Below are 16,412 nucleotides of genomic sequence, written 5' to 3'. Positions count from 1 at the left end.
CACTGAGAACCAATGCCATCAAACTCTGCTATTCAGAAACTGGCCTCTGCTTGGCAGGAATCTGCCTTTTATATCAGATCAGCAATTACATCTCATCCTGGCCTCTAATAAGGACGGAGCATATGAGATTTACACTTCCCGAATGGCTGTCACCTCCTTGGAAACCCTGGATAACTACCAGGCTGCTGCTTCCCCTGGTTCTGCTGGGTTTTGTACTTTATTATTATCCCTTCTCTCAAATAGCTGCTTCCCCCACTCCCCTCCCCCACAACAGGACTAGCCTCCTTGTTGTTATGCCAGGCTGTGGTACCTAGGACTCTCAGTCAGTTCCCAATCACAGCTGGTTGGGCTGTGCCTGCACAAGTGAGGGTTTAATGGGCATATATTTAAATGAGCCTTGCTTACAGAGGAAGATGGGGAAGGGATAGGTCCTAATTGCTCACGGAGGTGGGGGAGCTGTAAAAGGAGACTGTCCCGCATCCCTTCCCGTGCTTTGAAGATGTGGAAAGGCAAAGCCCTGATCGTATGCTGAAATTTAAGTTTGGTGGGGGCATGGCGGGTGAGCTCAGGGTGTGATAAGTCTTGGAGAGCATCTCCTCCTTGCCCCCAACCCTCTGCTTTTCCCTGCACCCCGGGGCCAGCCCAAAATACCCCAGGGGCAAACAGAGGCCTAGTTCATCTGCTAAGACTATTGACAAGTCCTATTGTCATTACAGCTGGCTCCACAATCTCTTTATCGGGATAAATGGTCTGAAGGTACTTAGACCTTGATTTGGCAGGTGCTTACTTACATGGCGAGCAGCAGGATGTGCAAAGCTGGTGTGTTCCAGGACAAGTCTGAGCAAGGGCTCAGGGCTAGGTCTGTCACTGCACTTTAGCTGGGGCCATTATTTATACTGGTGCTAAGCGAGTGCAAATGGTTCCCATTCTGATCGGGCAGGATTTGGCACCCACATTGCACTTGTATAAATGACTGCCCAAGGCAATGGAGAATCTGTCCCTATGGGTGGGCACTAGGCGTCATTCTCTGCATTAAGCTCTGCATAAGACAATCCAGGGCCCTAGGCACACTATAATTCAGGCTGTGCCCCGGCACTGTGGCCCCACCTCCTATTTGGAATGGCATGGGCTCCCTTCTCCTGTCCAGGAGCAGCAGCAGGGCCCTCCCCTGGCGTCCAGCAGGGGCCGCATGCTCTCTCCCCCCTAGAAAGGTGAGGAGTGGCAGTAATCGGTACCTTAGTACTTCACCCAGAAGCTGGGGTGTATCTGTAGGGATGGAGGGCTAAGCCCGTAGCATTCTCCACCTGCCACGCACAGAGTCATCTCCAGAGGTGGCATCTGCAAAAGCCCCTCTCACTCTCACAACAGTGGATCTTGGAGTTAATAGCTTACTGACATGCATGGAGCAATTCTTAAAGCTGGTGTTCCAGGCTCTCTGCAGACGCAGGCAGGCACTTGGTTCGCTTTCTGAAGGTTAGCTTTGCAGCTGTGAGGTCCAGAAATCTACCGAAAAGAAAAGAAAGCTGAGATTCTGATGCAATCACGTGACTCCAGGAGTTGGAACCCTAGATACAGGCATAGTCTGCTTATGCTTGAATCTGGTCCTGTCCACAGTGAGCATGTAATAAACCTCAAGGTCTTTGCAGACCTACTCTTGGAACCGTGGGACCAGAAAGGAATACAGTGCAGGCGGACACGGTGTGTCTGAGAAAGGGCCTATCCTCTGCATATAAGGCAATTAACCATGTGCTCCCCTCTTTGCCTTGATCCTGTTAATAGGCGGTGGTCATGCAACCGCTCACTTGTTAATGCAGGATTGAGCCTGCCTGTGCTCCCTGTCCTGTGCCTCATTTCTACCTGGCATTCTCACTCTTTCACACACACACCCCACTCTGTACATGGGCTGTGCAGAATAAAGTCCTTTATCAGACATGGGAGGGGACCTGCCAGGCTCAGCAGTTTAGTCACATCTCAATGGGGATAATTAGGGTTTGTCCTTTCTGCTTCCCTCAGCATCATCATCCCTCATCTTCATCCCTCCTACATTGTCCTCTGTTGATCACTCACTGGGACTGAGGCTGAGGTGATGTATGAAGCAGACAGACAGACAGCATCCTCCTCTGGTACATGTCTTGGGCTTCACTTGCAGAGCAAAAATGAAGTGAGGACTGGGAAAAGGAAACAGCATTTGGGTTCATGTGGGAAATTGGCCAGACTGTGGCACAGAAACAACCATAATGAAGTGCCCAGTGTAGGCCTAGTGGCTGGTTTGCTCTGACTAATGTTGTCATGTCTCCTAGCTCTGTGTGTGTGTGTGTGTGTGTGTTTGTGTGAGAGAGAGAGAGAGAGAGAGAGAGAGAGAGAGAGAGAGAGTGTTTAGCAGCTCAGGAGGTATTGCATAGTCTAGAGTCTCCTGCCATTTATTCTTAATAGCTTTTCTCGTCCTTTAAAATGAAAGTTTCTCAGCTTTCAGACCAGTTTTCTTTTTCTCTCTGAGTTGTTTTCATTTGGTTGGTTGGTACCTGAAAAACACAAAGTGCACCAGGCCAAAGAGTGGAGCTTAGATAGGGGTGTGACCCTGAGAGATGCGGAGCACTTCTTGTCACATGCTGAGCAACCTCAATGCCCATTGACTTCTGTGGAAGTTGAGGACAGTCGTTCACAGGTTTGGGTCCATAGGTTTTAATCTGAGCCCTAGTTTAACAGTTAAAATTCCTTAGTTTTTTTCTTGTTCTCAGTGATTTCCCCTTTCTCTAGAGGCACTTTGCTGAGGTAGCTGAGGGATGTAGAAGTGTTAATGGAGCTTTGGGAGGGTCGCACTGCTGGAGTGCTGTACTTGCATTGACAAGACTCAACTCCAAAGAATTTCAGAGGCTGGTGTCCTGTTCTCAGGGCAGCATTGTACACAGTTTACAGTTCCAGTGTCTTAGCTGGCTTTCCCAGGCCGTGGCCACGAGGAAGCTCATACTGCTGATGTTTTGCCAGGACACAGTGGTGAGGAAGCTCACACTGCGGACACCACAGCTGGCATTCCCAAAGCACAGCTTTGAGGAAGCCCACATTGTCATTGCTCCAGCAGGCATGGCCAGGGCACTGCTGTGAGGGACCCCCTTCTGTTCCAATCCCAGCAGACATCCCCAAGGCAACGCAGTGTGGAAAAAGGCTAATGGAGTATTAGCAGTGACACTCAGTGGGACCTCCAGCTAATCAGTGCATAAATTGGGGTCGTAGACAGCCTTCAAAAGTCAATTAAAAAATCTTGTTTGTGTGTGTGTTTCAGATCGAAATGCTAGAGCACAAATACGGAGGGCACCTGGTCTCTCGCAGGGCAGCCTGCACCATCCAGACTGCCTTCCGCCAATACCAACTCAGCAAAAACTTTGAGAAGATCCGGAACTCCCTGCTGGAGAGCCGCATGCCCCGCCGAATCTCACTAAGAAAAGTCCGGGTCCAGAACTCTGAAAGCTTCTCTGCTGATAAAGCCCTGATGGAAGGGTACAACTTTGTGGGCATCCCCTTGGTGAGGTCCCCATCTTTGCCAGTCACCATCAGCGGGGCCCTGACTGAATTGGAGGACTCTTTCACAGAGCAGGTTCAGTCCCTGGCCAAGTCTATTGATGACGCCCTCAGTACATGGAGCCTGAAGACCATGTGTTCCCTTCAAGATGGCAGCTCATACCAGATCAGAGAGACCTTCAGCGCCAGCTCAGTGCAGCCAAACCAGGACTTGGAAGCTGAACTGAAAGAGCAAGAGAAGGAGGAGGGACTGCTGCCAGATACTTTGCCCAAGAGCAGCAGCACCCTCATGATGGCCTTCCGGGATGTCACGGTCCAGATTGACAACAAGAATATCTCAGTCTCATCTTCTACCTCTGTGTCCATGGCGAACTGTCTTGGCAGCAGTGCCCAGGCCGGGCTCTCTCAAGCTGCCAGAATTGAAGAAAGCCCAGGGGATGGGGAAAAGGAAGACAAAAAGTCCCAGGCTGCCCTGGAAGGGCTGCCGGACTCCAGGGTCCTCCAGAACAGTCACACCTTCACCGAGGTGAACGTTAACACCAATGGTTTGGGGGGAGGGGTGATGGAGCAAGGACAAATGGTGGTGCAGAAACTCCAGTTTGATTCGAACAATGAGACCGGGCAGGGCAAGGGCTCTGAGTCTGAAAATGCAGACAACTCAGAGCAGCTGAGCAGCAGCAGCACCTCCACGTCAGCCAAGTCGGCATCGGAGGTATCTTCTAAGGAAGCGCTGCAGGCCATGATTCTGAGCCTCCCGCGATACCACTGTGAGAATCCAGCCAGCTGCAAATCTCCCACACTTTCCACAGACACCATGAGGAAGCGGCTCTACCGCATTGGGCTGAACCTCTTTAACATGTAAGTGGCTAATGGGACTAAATCCTTTAATCTCACATAGCTTTCTCCATTAATGACAACGAGAAGCTATAAAATGGTATTGGGCTAGATTCATCCCTAGTTGTAACTCGTTTATGTTCCAGGGTGCAACCTCCTGGGGACTAAACTCACATCCCCAGTCTACAGTGCAGCTGCTTTGCCCTGCGAGTAGTGAACATAGGTTCTCTGGTTGCTGTCCTGATACTCCACCATACCTGGGGAGTGAACCTAAAACCCCATGGTTACTGTCCAGAGTGCTGAAGATTGAACCCTGGCCATTGGCCAGATGAAGGGATTGTCCAGCTGGGGATGGGACACAGGCCCCCTCTCATTAGTGACAACAGGGCACTTTGGGTTGGGGTTGTCCCCAAGCCCTGGTTACTCACTCTGAGGCTTTTCTGAATGAGAACTGAACCCAGGCCTTGTGTTTAGAGTGCCGAGAGCTGAACTAGCTCAGGGTGGGTGCTCCAGCTGCTGTTTTCCTTCAGTATTTTGGGGAGAATTTTTCACCTGACAGATCCAATTTAGTCATCACAATCTATCGCACAGCTCAGAATGATGCCCTGTGAAAAAAGCTGTCCGTGTGAAAGCAAAGGCAGAGCAGCCTAGAGATTTGAGTCAGAAGAGGTAACGTGGAAGGTCATGTACCTTGGATTTGCGGAAGGCGACTGAGGCTCTATGAGGAACTTTGGGTTTGCTCATTGCCTCTAGGTGAGACTCTCTTGACTGCAACGAACCCTGGGAAATACAGTTCTTTGCCCTTTCACAATTTGATCATGTCACTCTTCACTTTGGTATTCATTCCAGTCCCTGGATGATGACGTTAGCAGAATGATTTCTGAGGCAAGCCCAGGCTGCATACTAGGGGGAAACTTTGCACACACACATTAAGATGGGCCTTTTTATGGGGTACACGTAAGCCTGGATAGGAGACGAGTGAGTGATGCACGTGGATTGGATATGTGAATTATGAAGTCAGTGATTTGAGGACAAAGGGGTCTGGATAGGTGCTTTATAGAGATGGTCTCAGAGCACACCCACATCTTTTGGGTGTTTACCAGATAGGCTTGGGCCTGGTTCTGGATGGGCATTTTACCCTGAGACAGATTTGGGGGCACACACAGATGTGGGTGGACATTTTACCTGAGATGGGAATGGAACATGAACAAGTCTGAACATGTTCTATCAGAAAGAGGCTTGGGGTGTCCTCAGGCCTGGCTGGCAGTCGTGTGGAGACTGGAGCACAGAGAGGACGAACACCGGAGGTGGGTTTGTGGCACACAGATCTGGTTACACAGGAGACAGGCTCAGGTCTGCCCAGTTGTTTTACAGAAAGAGGCCTCAGGCCTGTTTGGGTGTGAACGGGTGTTTTATTGAAGATAGAGGCAGTGCTCAGCTTTTTGCAAGCTAAATGTTTAAATATTCGTAGACATGCCTGGCAACTGTGCCTGCTCCAATCTGTCTTCATCTGGCTCGAATTGTGTATGTAGGTGACATGAGCACTGAGCTGATGGGAACGCAGGGGCGTGAATGTTTTTTCCCTGTGACTCCTGCAGTCAGGTTGGCTGATGCACACATAATGAATCAGCAGCTTGTTGACTGCTTTGATCTTCTTCCACTTGCTGACCCAGACTCACCACATGTCTTTGGTCTCTGTGTGACTGGAGTTATGTCAAATACGCATTATTCAGAACCACATTCTCCTGGCCACGCCTTCCACCCTCTTGTGACCAGTCTCACGCCTGTCACCTGTTAGAGTCAGTTTTTTCGGAAAGACATTTAGCTGGGGAGAGGAAAGGTGCCAGCTTGTCAGTCTGGGAGAGTGAAGTCTTCTGTTTATCCCCAGCACTTGTGCAGAAAGAGCAGAGTAGGACAAGCTTCTTCTGCATAGACACACCAGTGAGCCCCAAAGGGGTCTGTCTCTGGGGCTGAGAAGGCAGTTCAGTTCATATAGCCCATGCAGTCCGTAGCCTCCCTTCTGAGACTTCCAGCAAAGAGACCACTTGATTGGTATTTATAGTGATGTGGACACTGCCCACTAGAAACTAGACTGAGCGCAGCAAACCCATTTCATAGAGTGCCATTGAACAGTATTGATGTTTGGTCACCACTAGCCTGAGTGAAAAGTGAAAGGCTCGACTGTCTATTAGCAATCTCGCTGTGCTATTTAGTCCCCATCTGAGTTTTCAGCAAGTGATATTGTGGATTGGAACTGGCCCCTGGGAACGTAGTGATTGCATTTATCCTGTGGCACACTCCACAGCGAAGGGGTGGAATTCCTGGACCGGAGAGTACCTTATGATGCAGTGTTGCTCTAAAAACTGTGTTTGCGTGTGGGCAGCTAGCTGCGTCGGTGGAGGGAAAGCCAGCAGGACTGTAGGAATCCCACAACACATACTGGCTACGCTTAGCTTCTCAGGGACAGAGGAGAATGCCAGGGGCCAAAGTCAGAAGTGATGTAAGTGGAGATGTAAGATACATAACGTGGATAAAATAAATTAAGGTAAGGGGCACAGAGCACAGTATTCAGTTGTGTGGCATTCAGTCACTGTGCTAGTTGAGAGTGCATCACACCTATTGGTATTTTATGGGGAACAAATTCTGCCCCTGGCAAAAGCAGGGGGAAAGCTCCTTTTTAGTTAAAGGGAGTCTTGAGTGTGTACATCATATTATCTTCTAGTTGCAGCCAAGGGAGTGTGGAAATGGTGAAATGTAAATTAAAGGGAGACAGGGGGTAGAGAGGGGTATTTTATTTTACATCTTCCTGTTTATTACTTTTCCTGCACCATCCTTCCCCCCACGCCCCAACCTGTGCATCCATCCCCATGGTATGACAGTTCCATTCGCAGGCCACATTCAGCTCTCAGGTACACTGAGGTAAATCCAGAGTAAACCCACTGGCTTCAGTGGAATTACTCTGAATTTGCACCTGTAGCTGAGATCAGCCCCTGGCATTTGGGCATCTGCTGAGATGCCCCAGAGGTGCATTTGCGGGTGCACTTTCCAAACCCTTTCACTTCTGAATTTGAATTCTACACACACACACAAGCCCTTGTGATGCTTGTGTTTGGTAGTGTTCTTTACACTGACTCTTCAAAGGTGACATATGAGCCTTGTGGGGTAGCATGGCAAGTGCATTTTGCCCGATGTACATGATGTGTTAAGTAGCGCTTAATAGGGTAAGGGAGCCTGGGTTTTTCGCTGGGGTATTTGACCAAACTCCCACATGCATACTGAATGGGCTGAGTTGCTGTTTTTCCATTAGGATTATCACTTCATCAATTTTCAGCTCATTCTGTTCATGTAATTCCGTGGTATATTTCTGGTACATGCACTCTTGTATGCCCCATGGGGCACTCCTACAAGGGACAATGCACTGTCTGGCATGCTGCTCCATCCTGGGTACGGATGAGTTGTTTGCACAGTCCCTAATCACCCGGTAGATCTGAGCAGTGGAAGTCACGGAGGAATCAAGCACTCATGTGCTACTGTGTACTGTGCTGTTTCTCCCAGGAAGCTGCTTGTGCAAATTCATTCATTAAGCCTTTGCAAAATTCCCCGGTGGGCTAATGATAGAAATGGGACATTCTTGCGTCCTTCACGAGGAAGCACCAACCACCCTGGATTGGAGAATCAGGACGAATTAGGAAATCATCTCAGCGTTTGCTGATTCCCCTGTGCATCTGACTGACAGCCAGAGCGCGGTTTGCTAGAGCGCATCACAGGTGACAGCCTGCCAGAGGGGTAGGGGAGTAGGGACAAAAGAGATACATGCAAACCTTCAGTACACCCCTGTGTGCCATGCATACTCACAGACACGCTCACACAAACAAAGGGCCACATAGAAACACCTACACCCAGAGGCACACACACACAAACACACATGGGTGACACAGGCATCGTGTATATTTGCGCACAGAAACACACATGATCTCAGAGATGCTCATGCATACGAAGACACATGCAGAGGCGCACACAAACACCACACACTCAGGCACAAGCACTTGCAGAGTCACACACGTGCAACTCTCAGAGAGCTCCCTAAGCAGACAGAGACACAAACTTACTGACACAACACACACAGCTGCTCTGGGCTGGGGGCTGCAGGGAAGGTTATGGCCTGTTTAGGCTGTGTCCTCATAACTAGGTTCTCAGTGCATTCACAGTCTCTGCAGAGGCCCCAGTCTGAGTAGTCAAGGCTGCCCCACGGAGTGGCACACCAGCTGGACAGGTACCATGGATGCTTCTGTCCTTGTAATCAGAACCATTTTTACCCCCTTAACCTGTGACATGAGGGACCGGGTGAGGCTCCCCCCCTGCAGGCTGGATGGATCCGCTGCTGGCCTTGCCCCTGCCCCACAACCAGGCCAGTCGCTAGCATGCACATTAATGGGAGGAATGTGGGGGAGGATTCCCCAAGGGGACTCCTTCCAGAGGCAACGGTTCCCCGAAGGGAGTGTCCGGCTCACCGTCCCTGTCCTTCTCTTCCAGAAATCCAGACAAAGGGATCCAGTTCCTGATCTCTCGGGGTTTCATCCCGGACACGCCCATCGGGGTGGCACATTTCCTGCTCCAGCGCAAGGGCCTCAGCCGCCAGATGATCGGGGAGTTCCTGGGCAACAGCAAGAAACAGTTCAACAGGGACGTCCTGGAGTAAGTGCAGAGACCCCTCCCCTCTCCCCCCAACTGCCCTCCCCTTCTGAGTGAGCGTGCGCTGCCCCCTTCCTAACTCCCTTTCAATAAGTGTGCTCTCCACTCCGTCTCTGTCTTCCTCTGCCTCTTCTAGGAGTGTCCCTGCCCCCCCACTCTGAGGGAATGTGCCCCCTGCACTGCCCCCCCACTCTGAATGAGCATACCTGCCCCTCCCCCTCCCCACCTTCCCCCCAGTTGTACCCCAGCCGGTGAGTGTGCTCCACCTTCTCCTTGTCCTGTCCCCCTACACATACTTTTCTGCATCATGAGGGGCTGCTGCAGCTCTGCTTTCTTTGGTACTCCTGCAGCCGCTGTCCTGGCCTTTCAGCATCTCTTTCCCCAGAGCTCCTTCAGCCAGCTAGAACTAATGTAATAGCCCCCGGCCTGACAGAGTTCAGACTGGTGTGAATCAGCAGCCAGAACCGCCGGAGTCACTGCATTTATAGGCGTATAAAACTGGGGTGAGCAAGAGGGAGACCAGGCCCCACGGCTTCCTCAGGTGTTAAAGATCCTGTGGCACTCTGTGGAAGGTGATCGGGGTAACAAGGGGAGGAGAGGCACTGTCTTGTGGTTATGGGACAGGCTGGCGAGTTGGGAGAGCTGGTTCCATTCCTGGCTCTGTCACTGACCTGTGTCCAACCGTAAAATGGGGATAATAAATACGGGGGCCAAAGCTGTGGGGGGGGAGGGGGGAGAACCTTGCCTAGAAGACACTTAAGTAATGGGTTGTTACCACCTTTGCAATCCCCAAGGGCTGGCCAACAGTGCCATGTCATCCGCTTCCATGGGCTGAGATTCGCTCTCCGCACAGCGGCCTCCAGCGCCATTTCTGTTGGGTTCCCCAGCCCGCTCAGCCTGTCTCAGGCCCCCTTCTGCTCCTGTTCAGCTGCTGCCCTTGGTGGGTTGTTCTGCTAGGCTTCACTGGCCCTGATTCTTTCCTGGTCCTGCAAGTCAGAGCCCCTTCCATCAGCCCTGCACTTCAGGCTGGAGCTTGCTAGTGGCTTTTTGAGGCCCATACGTACTTCCCCAGCACCTGCCTCCAGCCAGTCCTGCCCTTCTCCCCACCATGGTCTGCAAGCAGGGGTGAAAGTAAGTTAGAGGACTTACCGGTACGCCGGAGTCCTGAGCAGGGGGCGTGGCCTCAACCGGAAGAGGCAGGGCCTTAAATCCCCAGGCCCTTTAAATCTTGATTTAAAGGGCCAGGGCTCCAGCTGCGGTAGTGGTGGCTGGGAGCCCGGTGCCCTTTAAATCACCCCGAGCTACTAGCTGCAGAGGCAGCTGGGAGCCCCGGGGCTCGGGGCGATTTAAAGGGCCCAGGGCTCCAGCTGCCGCTACTGCAGCAGAGCCCCGGGGCCTTTAAATAACTGAGGAGCCCTGGGGGCTCCTGGCTGCCACTGCTACCCCGGGGCTCTAGGCTCTAGCAGAGCTTTAAAGGGCCTGGGGCTCCGCTGTGGTAGCAGCTGCCGGAGCCCTGAGCCCTTTAAATCCCCGCCTGAGCCCTGCTGCCCGAGCCCTGGGGTAGCAGTGGCTGGGCTGCAACGGGGATTTAAAGGGCCCCAGGGCTCCAGCCGCCGCTACTGCCCCAGCCCTCTAAATGCCCCCTGGAGCCCCACCGCCGCTACCCCAGGGCTTTGGCAAGAGGGCTCCGGCGGGGATTTAAAGGGCTGGGGCAGTAGGGGTGGCTAGAGCTCCAGGGCTCTTTAAATCCCCGCCAGCGCCCCCCCCACCCCCCACCCCTACCCCAGGGTTCGGGCAGTAGGGCTCAGGTGGGGATTTAAAGGGCTTGGGGCTACAGCCGCCGCTACCGCCCCAGCCCTTTAAATCCCCTCCGGAGCCCCACTGCTGCTACCCCAGGGCTTTGGCAGCAGGGCTCTGGCGGGGATTTGAAGGGCCCCAGGAGGGTAGCGGGGGCTGGAGCTCCGGGGCCCTTTAAATCCCTGCCAGAGCTCCGCCACTGCTGCTACCCCAGGGCTCAGACAGCAGGGCTCAGGCGGGGATTTAAAGGGCCCCGGGCCAGTAGCGGCGGCTGGAGCTCCAGGGCTCTTTAAATCCCCGCCTGAGCCCTGCTGCCCGAGCCCTGGGGTAGCGGTGGCAGGGCTCTGGTGAGGATTTAAAGGGCCCCGGGAGGGAGTGGGGGCTGGAGCTCCAGGGCCCTTTAAATCCCTGCCAGAGCCCCACCACTGCTGCTACCCCAGGGCTCGGGCAGCAGGGCTCAGACGGGGATTTAAAGGGCCCTGGGGCAGTAGCGGCAGGTGGAGCTCCGCGGCCCTTTAAATCCCCACTGCAGCCCCGCCGCCGCTACCCCAGGGCTTTAAATTGCCCTCTCTGAAAGCCGGTCCTGGTATGGCGCACCAGCTCTTACCAGTACGCCGTACCGGGGCGTACCGGCTTACTTTCACCTCTGTCTGCAGGGCCATCGCTCACCTGCTGCCTCCTGACTTTGGGATGGGGAGTGGGGACAGGAGGAGTCTTACCTGGTCTTCTGGCCCCTGTCTGAGAGGGCAGGCTTTCCTCCAAGACTGGCTTCTCTGTGGGTCCAAGGCTGTGTGCTGGTCTCCCTCCCTGGGCTTCCTTTACTGCCCAGCCCTGAAGGATCTGTTCCCCGTCAGGTCACTCACGTAGGGGAGGGCGCCCTGTAGAGGCCTCTCCACCAGTAGAAGAAGTAGAACAGCCGCTGCTTGCATGCTGGCTCAGCACCTCTCTTGGACCACGACAAACACTGCCAGGGGCAGAGCCAGAGCCAAACTCTCCTGAGAATCAAGGCAGCGAGAGCAGGAAGGGTTTGAGCCAGTGTGTCTGCTCAGCCCTGCTCCTCAGCAGCAGCCACCTCCAGGAGTACACGAGCGACTTTCTGCTGTCTCGGAGCCTGATCCTGTGAGGTCGTCTCTGAAGTCAGTGGGAGACGAGATCACTCAGCACTGACTCTCCAGAGAAACTCAGCATGGGCCCTTAGCCATATATCCGTCAGCGCATGTCATAGCTCTCAGCTAGATCTTTCTTTCCATCAGGACAGAAGGTTTGTACTAAATATCTTGTTATAAATCAGAGATGGGCCTGAACCTGGAATGCGCCCCCTCCCCCATTCTCCCGAATGAGACACACTCAAATTCCACAGTTAGGGCCTGTGATGAACAGAGCTGAACTGGAAATCCAAATTCCCTTCCCCCCCATAACTTTGGGGAAGGAAGAGATGTCAAATCAGGAGCCAAACTTGGGTCCAAATTTCAAGGCTTATCACTGCCATAAATGCCATGCTATATATCAGGATTATTTTATTGCCACAGGTGCTTGGCCATGTATCCTGCCTTTCTGTCTCATATACTGTGTGTGTATTGATCCAGCCGTAATTGAGGCACGTGGTCTCTCAAATCATTTCATGCTGAGTGCCACAATTAAAAGTAATTGCCTTTTTCCCCACCAGGCAACGTGTGGGCTGCCTCTCCAGACAGAGCCTCTTTAAATCCAAGCCCATCTTCCGTGCAGAGAGGGGGGTTGTTGCGACAGTAGTAGGCGGATAATTCCTGCTACCCCTAGGTTGTGCATCAGCCCCCACTGACAATGTTCTTATCTGTCTCTTGGGTAAACAAATGATGTGCTAGCATTCAGTGAGAAAGGTTCCTACAACAGAGCCTGTGCCATGCATCCCAGTGTAAATACGATGTAGATGCCAAGTCATTATTACTGCGCATGTCAGTAGAGCTGTGAGTGCATGTGCGTTCTGGAGCATTAATGTACCTGAGCACCATCCTCACCACACATGGCACCTCCAAAGAATCTTTCAGCCATAGGTCTCAAAGCATTTAACAAAGGTGAAGGAGAATCACTGGGTCCATTTTACAGATGGACAGAAGTTCTGTGACTTGGTATCACAGGGCAAATGCACTCCGTTCCCCTTTGGGGTGGGGTAAGGGCATTGTGGCCCCACAGTGAAGTCCACCCAGCTACCCTTATCCTCAGGGCAGTAAGACCTAATGGCCAAAGTCTCTACAGTCGCCCTTCTTCACAGGGCCATGTGACCTAGTGGCCATAGTCACTGAGGCTTCCCTCTCCCTCAGGGTGATCTGGCCCAATGGCCAGAGTAAATAAGGCTGCCCTCCTCCGCAGGGCTGTGCGGCCTAGTGGCTGGTCAGGAGAGTGGGCCACCACCCAGGGGTGAGTGGTGTCTGGGGTAGTGTAACCTGAGCCCTTCCTACTCCACCGGGTCCCAGCCCAGTGCCCTGACAGTGGCAAGTGTTCTTGCCACTGAGTCAGTGGGGATCCAACCGCAACACACTGACATCCCCAACAACAACTAGTCCCCCTGGGCTACTTCCTACCCTGTCCCTGATACCATGGTCTGGGCATCTCCGGGATGTCCAGGTTTCTTGGCCTGTGCGACTCTAACCCCTTTGGGGCATCCTTGGGTACCTGGGTATCCGCTTGGGTCTTGGTGCCTCTGGCTTCTGCAGTCTGGGGCTTCAGCAGCTCCCAGGCTGGAGCCTGTAAAGTGCATCCTCCCTCCTCAGTGGTCAGCCCTGACTGAGCTGAGTTGCTCCCTTTTATAGTCTTGCTCCAATTGGAGTATGTCCAGCAAGGGTGAGGGGCGGGGTTTCCTCTGCCCAGAGTGTGTGTTTAACCCCTTCTTGGCCAGTTTGGGGCACGTGCACCCTGTCACACTTGCTCAAGATCACTCAGGCCTGATTGCCCTTTCACCAGTGTAAATCGGAAGCATTTCCTTTCAAGTTAATAGTTACACTGGCATTAATTAGAGAAGAATTGGCCCACTGAATCTATGGCAGAACCCATCTCCGATGTCTTAGTCCCATGCCCTATCCACACTTACTGTATTAACACAACATCAGAGCGCCAGTGTCTCTAGTCCCATCAGCAGAGTAGTGTCCTCGTATGTTAGTGTATCAGCCTATGTGCATTGATTGGTTTGTTTAATGTCTACAGCCTGCCCAAGTATAGGCTGACCAGACAGCAAGTGTGAAAAGTCGGGATGGGGGTGGGGAGGTAATAGGACCCTATATAAGAAAAAGACCCCAAAATCGGGACTGTCCCTATAAAATCGAGACATCTGGTCACCCTACCCAGATATGCTCTGTCTGCGGTGCACAGTGCTGCCAGCAGGACTAGCGCTCTCCCTCCTTCTCTCAGCTGCACAAGTAGCCACATTATCACAAGTGCTTGGGTGGCAGCACTGTGTACCCCTGACAGAGCATATCCGGATGGGCGATAGACCCAAGCAGTGAGCACAACTGACAGCGCGGGGGTGACAGCTGCGCATACAAATTACAGACGTGAGTCTGAGAATCCCGCCCTCCGTTGTTGCAAAGTCATTTCAATTATTTATGAGATTTACTGCGTTAATTCAGCTGTAGTTTAATATGAAAAGCAACTCAAAACTCATGTTGGAAATGTGAGCTGTAAGCTTTCTTCTTATCACAGCCCAGTTCAATTAACCAAACCAGATTAATAAATAATAGGACAGCCTTTAAAACAGCTGTGAAAGTCTCCAGCCTCCCTCGTGCACTCAAGTGCTGAGCAGCATGGCGCAGGTCACAAACTACTGGCTCAGCATTGGTATCTTTACACAGGAGACTCCTGTTGGATTCCAAGGACACTTTGGGCTATTAAAGGCCGCCGCTCAGGCAGATGGGCAAGTGACCTGCCATCTGTTTCTTTTGTCATTTAACAGAGTTAATAATTGCACCAATATTTTTGCACCGTCCTTTAAAAATGTGACCTCTTTAATTCATGCTTAGTGAGTGGATGTGGATGCAGACAAGAGGAATGTACTGTGTAGATCACAAAGTGTGTTAAATATCCAGGGATGTAAAGATCTTTAGGACAAGATTTGGCCAGTTTGGTAGATTATTCCCCACTACCCCCAAATCAGGACTTCCAAGCCCCTGCTATCCTTGAATAATACTTCCCCCTCCCCCACATCTAATTTCATCTCACCCAATGAAATCTACAATCATCAGCATGGTAGCTGGGTACTCTGTGGTATTTGAACACATTATGGGTTGTATTGTCAAAAGTGCCTAATGACAGAAGAGCACAAGTTCCTTTGAAAGTCACTAGGACTGTGCTCCTAAGGGCTTATCTATACAGGGGAGTTTACCAGCGTCTTGTGCACTTTTGAAAATCCCATCCTATTTCTTCATTCCCTGTTCACCCAATAAAACCTTCCAGTGCAAGAACCCCACCCTCTGGCCAGCACATCTCCCACTGGATCCTATTCCCACGGCTCCTACAGTCTGCCAAGCAGACTCAGTAGACAGCCAGATGTGACCCATTCTCTGCCACCCTCATGGACTGCACAGAGCCAGCCCAAAGTATGAGGATTGAGCGACAGTCCCAGCCTGCGTGGCCACTAGACCGCTGATCTGATTCCTAAGCGGTTTTTAGGATGTCTGCATATCACATATTCCACACATACTATCAGACATATCACATAGCTGTGTGGGAAGGGGACCCAGTAAAAAACATCAGCATTCACAGTATTGCGCAATGTTTTCATTCTTGCCTTCATCTCTTTCTCCAGCCATTCTTTCTTCTGTGCTTTCTTAGTTTGATGCTTGCTTGCTGCTGTTCTCATTCCTTTATCCATTCTTTCATGCTCTCTCTCTCTTTTTGCTGACATTCATCCTTTCATGCTGTCTTTTTGTTTGCCTTCATTCATTCTTTCATGCCCTCTTTCTTCCTTCCCCCTGTTTTTGTCTCAGGAATTTCATACATTCCTGGTTCGTTCATGAGCCAGTTCTTGTGACCCGTGCCATGAATGAAGCTGGCAGTGCTGCTGGGGCTGGATTGCTCACACTCTGGGTCACAGGATCCTGGGAAGGTCAGAGCGGCTGTCCTGATTCATTTGTTTCCAAAGGAGGAACGTAGGAGACGTTGCGGTGAATAAGGGCAGGTCACCGTTAGAATGCAACCGCTGCATTTGTTCTGACGCATTCTCCTTGCGGGCGTGCTGCTGTTCTCACTGTCAGACACATGTTGCCTTCCCTTTCTCTAATGGGCAGCGAGGCAGAGAGGAGCTCCTCTTGGGAGATGGAAATTCACAACCAGAAGCATGAGGAGGCAGCTCTCAGTGAAGGAAGCCAGTTTGCTATTTCACCCATTAAACTGTCCTTGGATTGGCACAGGAGGCTTCCTGGCTACTCCCAAAACAACCGCACTCATCAAGGAGTTAGCATCCCCTGTTGAGGGGCCCCAGCAGATTTGCATTACAAGAGGATTTGAGCAGGGGCTGTGCAAAAGCTTCTACACCAGAGGTGAGACCATGGATTTAGTTCAGCTACAGATTGATAATGAGGGGATGGGGAGAGATGTTTGCC

The 16,412-nt window shown here is 51.9% G+C and overlaps 1 protein-coding gene and 1 long non-coding RNA gene across 6 annotated transcripts in view; one reads left to right on the top strand and one right to left on the bottom strand.

Annotated features, from left to right (window-relative positions):
- The window catches only part of IQSEC3 (IQ motif and Sec7 domain ArfGEF 3), a 126,057-nt gene that overhangs the window by 86,670 nt on the left and 22,975 nt on the right, over window positions 1-16,412 (top strand). For all 4 annotated transcript variants that reach the window (XM_043540583.1, XM_037878182.2, XM_037878189.2 and 1 more), the window contains exons 4-5: window positions 3,281-4,374; window positions 8,884-9,045. In XM_043540583.1, coding sequence (XP_043396518.1) covers window positions 3,281-4,374; window positions 8,884-9,045 — 1,256 coding nt within the window. The remainder of the gene's footprint in view (window positions 1-3,280; window positions 4,375-8,883; window positions 9,046-16,412) is intronic.
- On the bottom strand, window positions 5,983-13,598 carry LOC122464644. Of its 2 annotated transcripts, XR_006288866.1 has the most exons (5): window positions 13,492-13,598; window positions 11,559-11,803; window positions 9,821-10,028; window positions 9,339-9,713; window positions 5,983-9,004 (listed from the first exon to the last, which is right to left on the bottom strand). It is a non-coding gene; the product is annotated as an uncharacterized LOC122464644 (long non-coding RNA). The 2 variants fall into 2 exon arrangements; XR_006288863.1 differs by lacking the exons at window positions 9,339-9,713; window positions 9,821-10,028.

The sequence above is a fragment of the Chelonia mydas genome, chromosome 1 (assembly GCF_015237465.2).
Source record: "Chelonia mydas isolate rCheMyd1 chromosome 1, rCheMyd1.pri.v2, whole genome shotgun sequence".
NCBI classification, from domain to species: domain Eukaryota; kingdom Metazoa; phylum Chordata; order Testudines; family Cheloniidae; genus Chelonia; species Chelonia mydas.
This window is presented reverse-complemented; position numbering and strand designations above follow the sequence as displayed.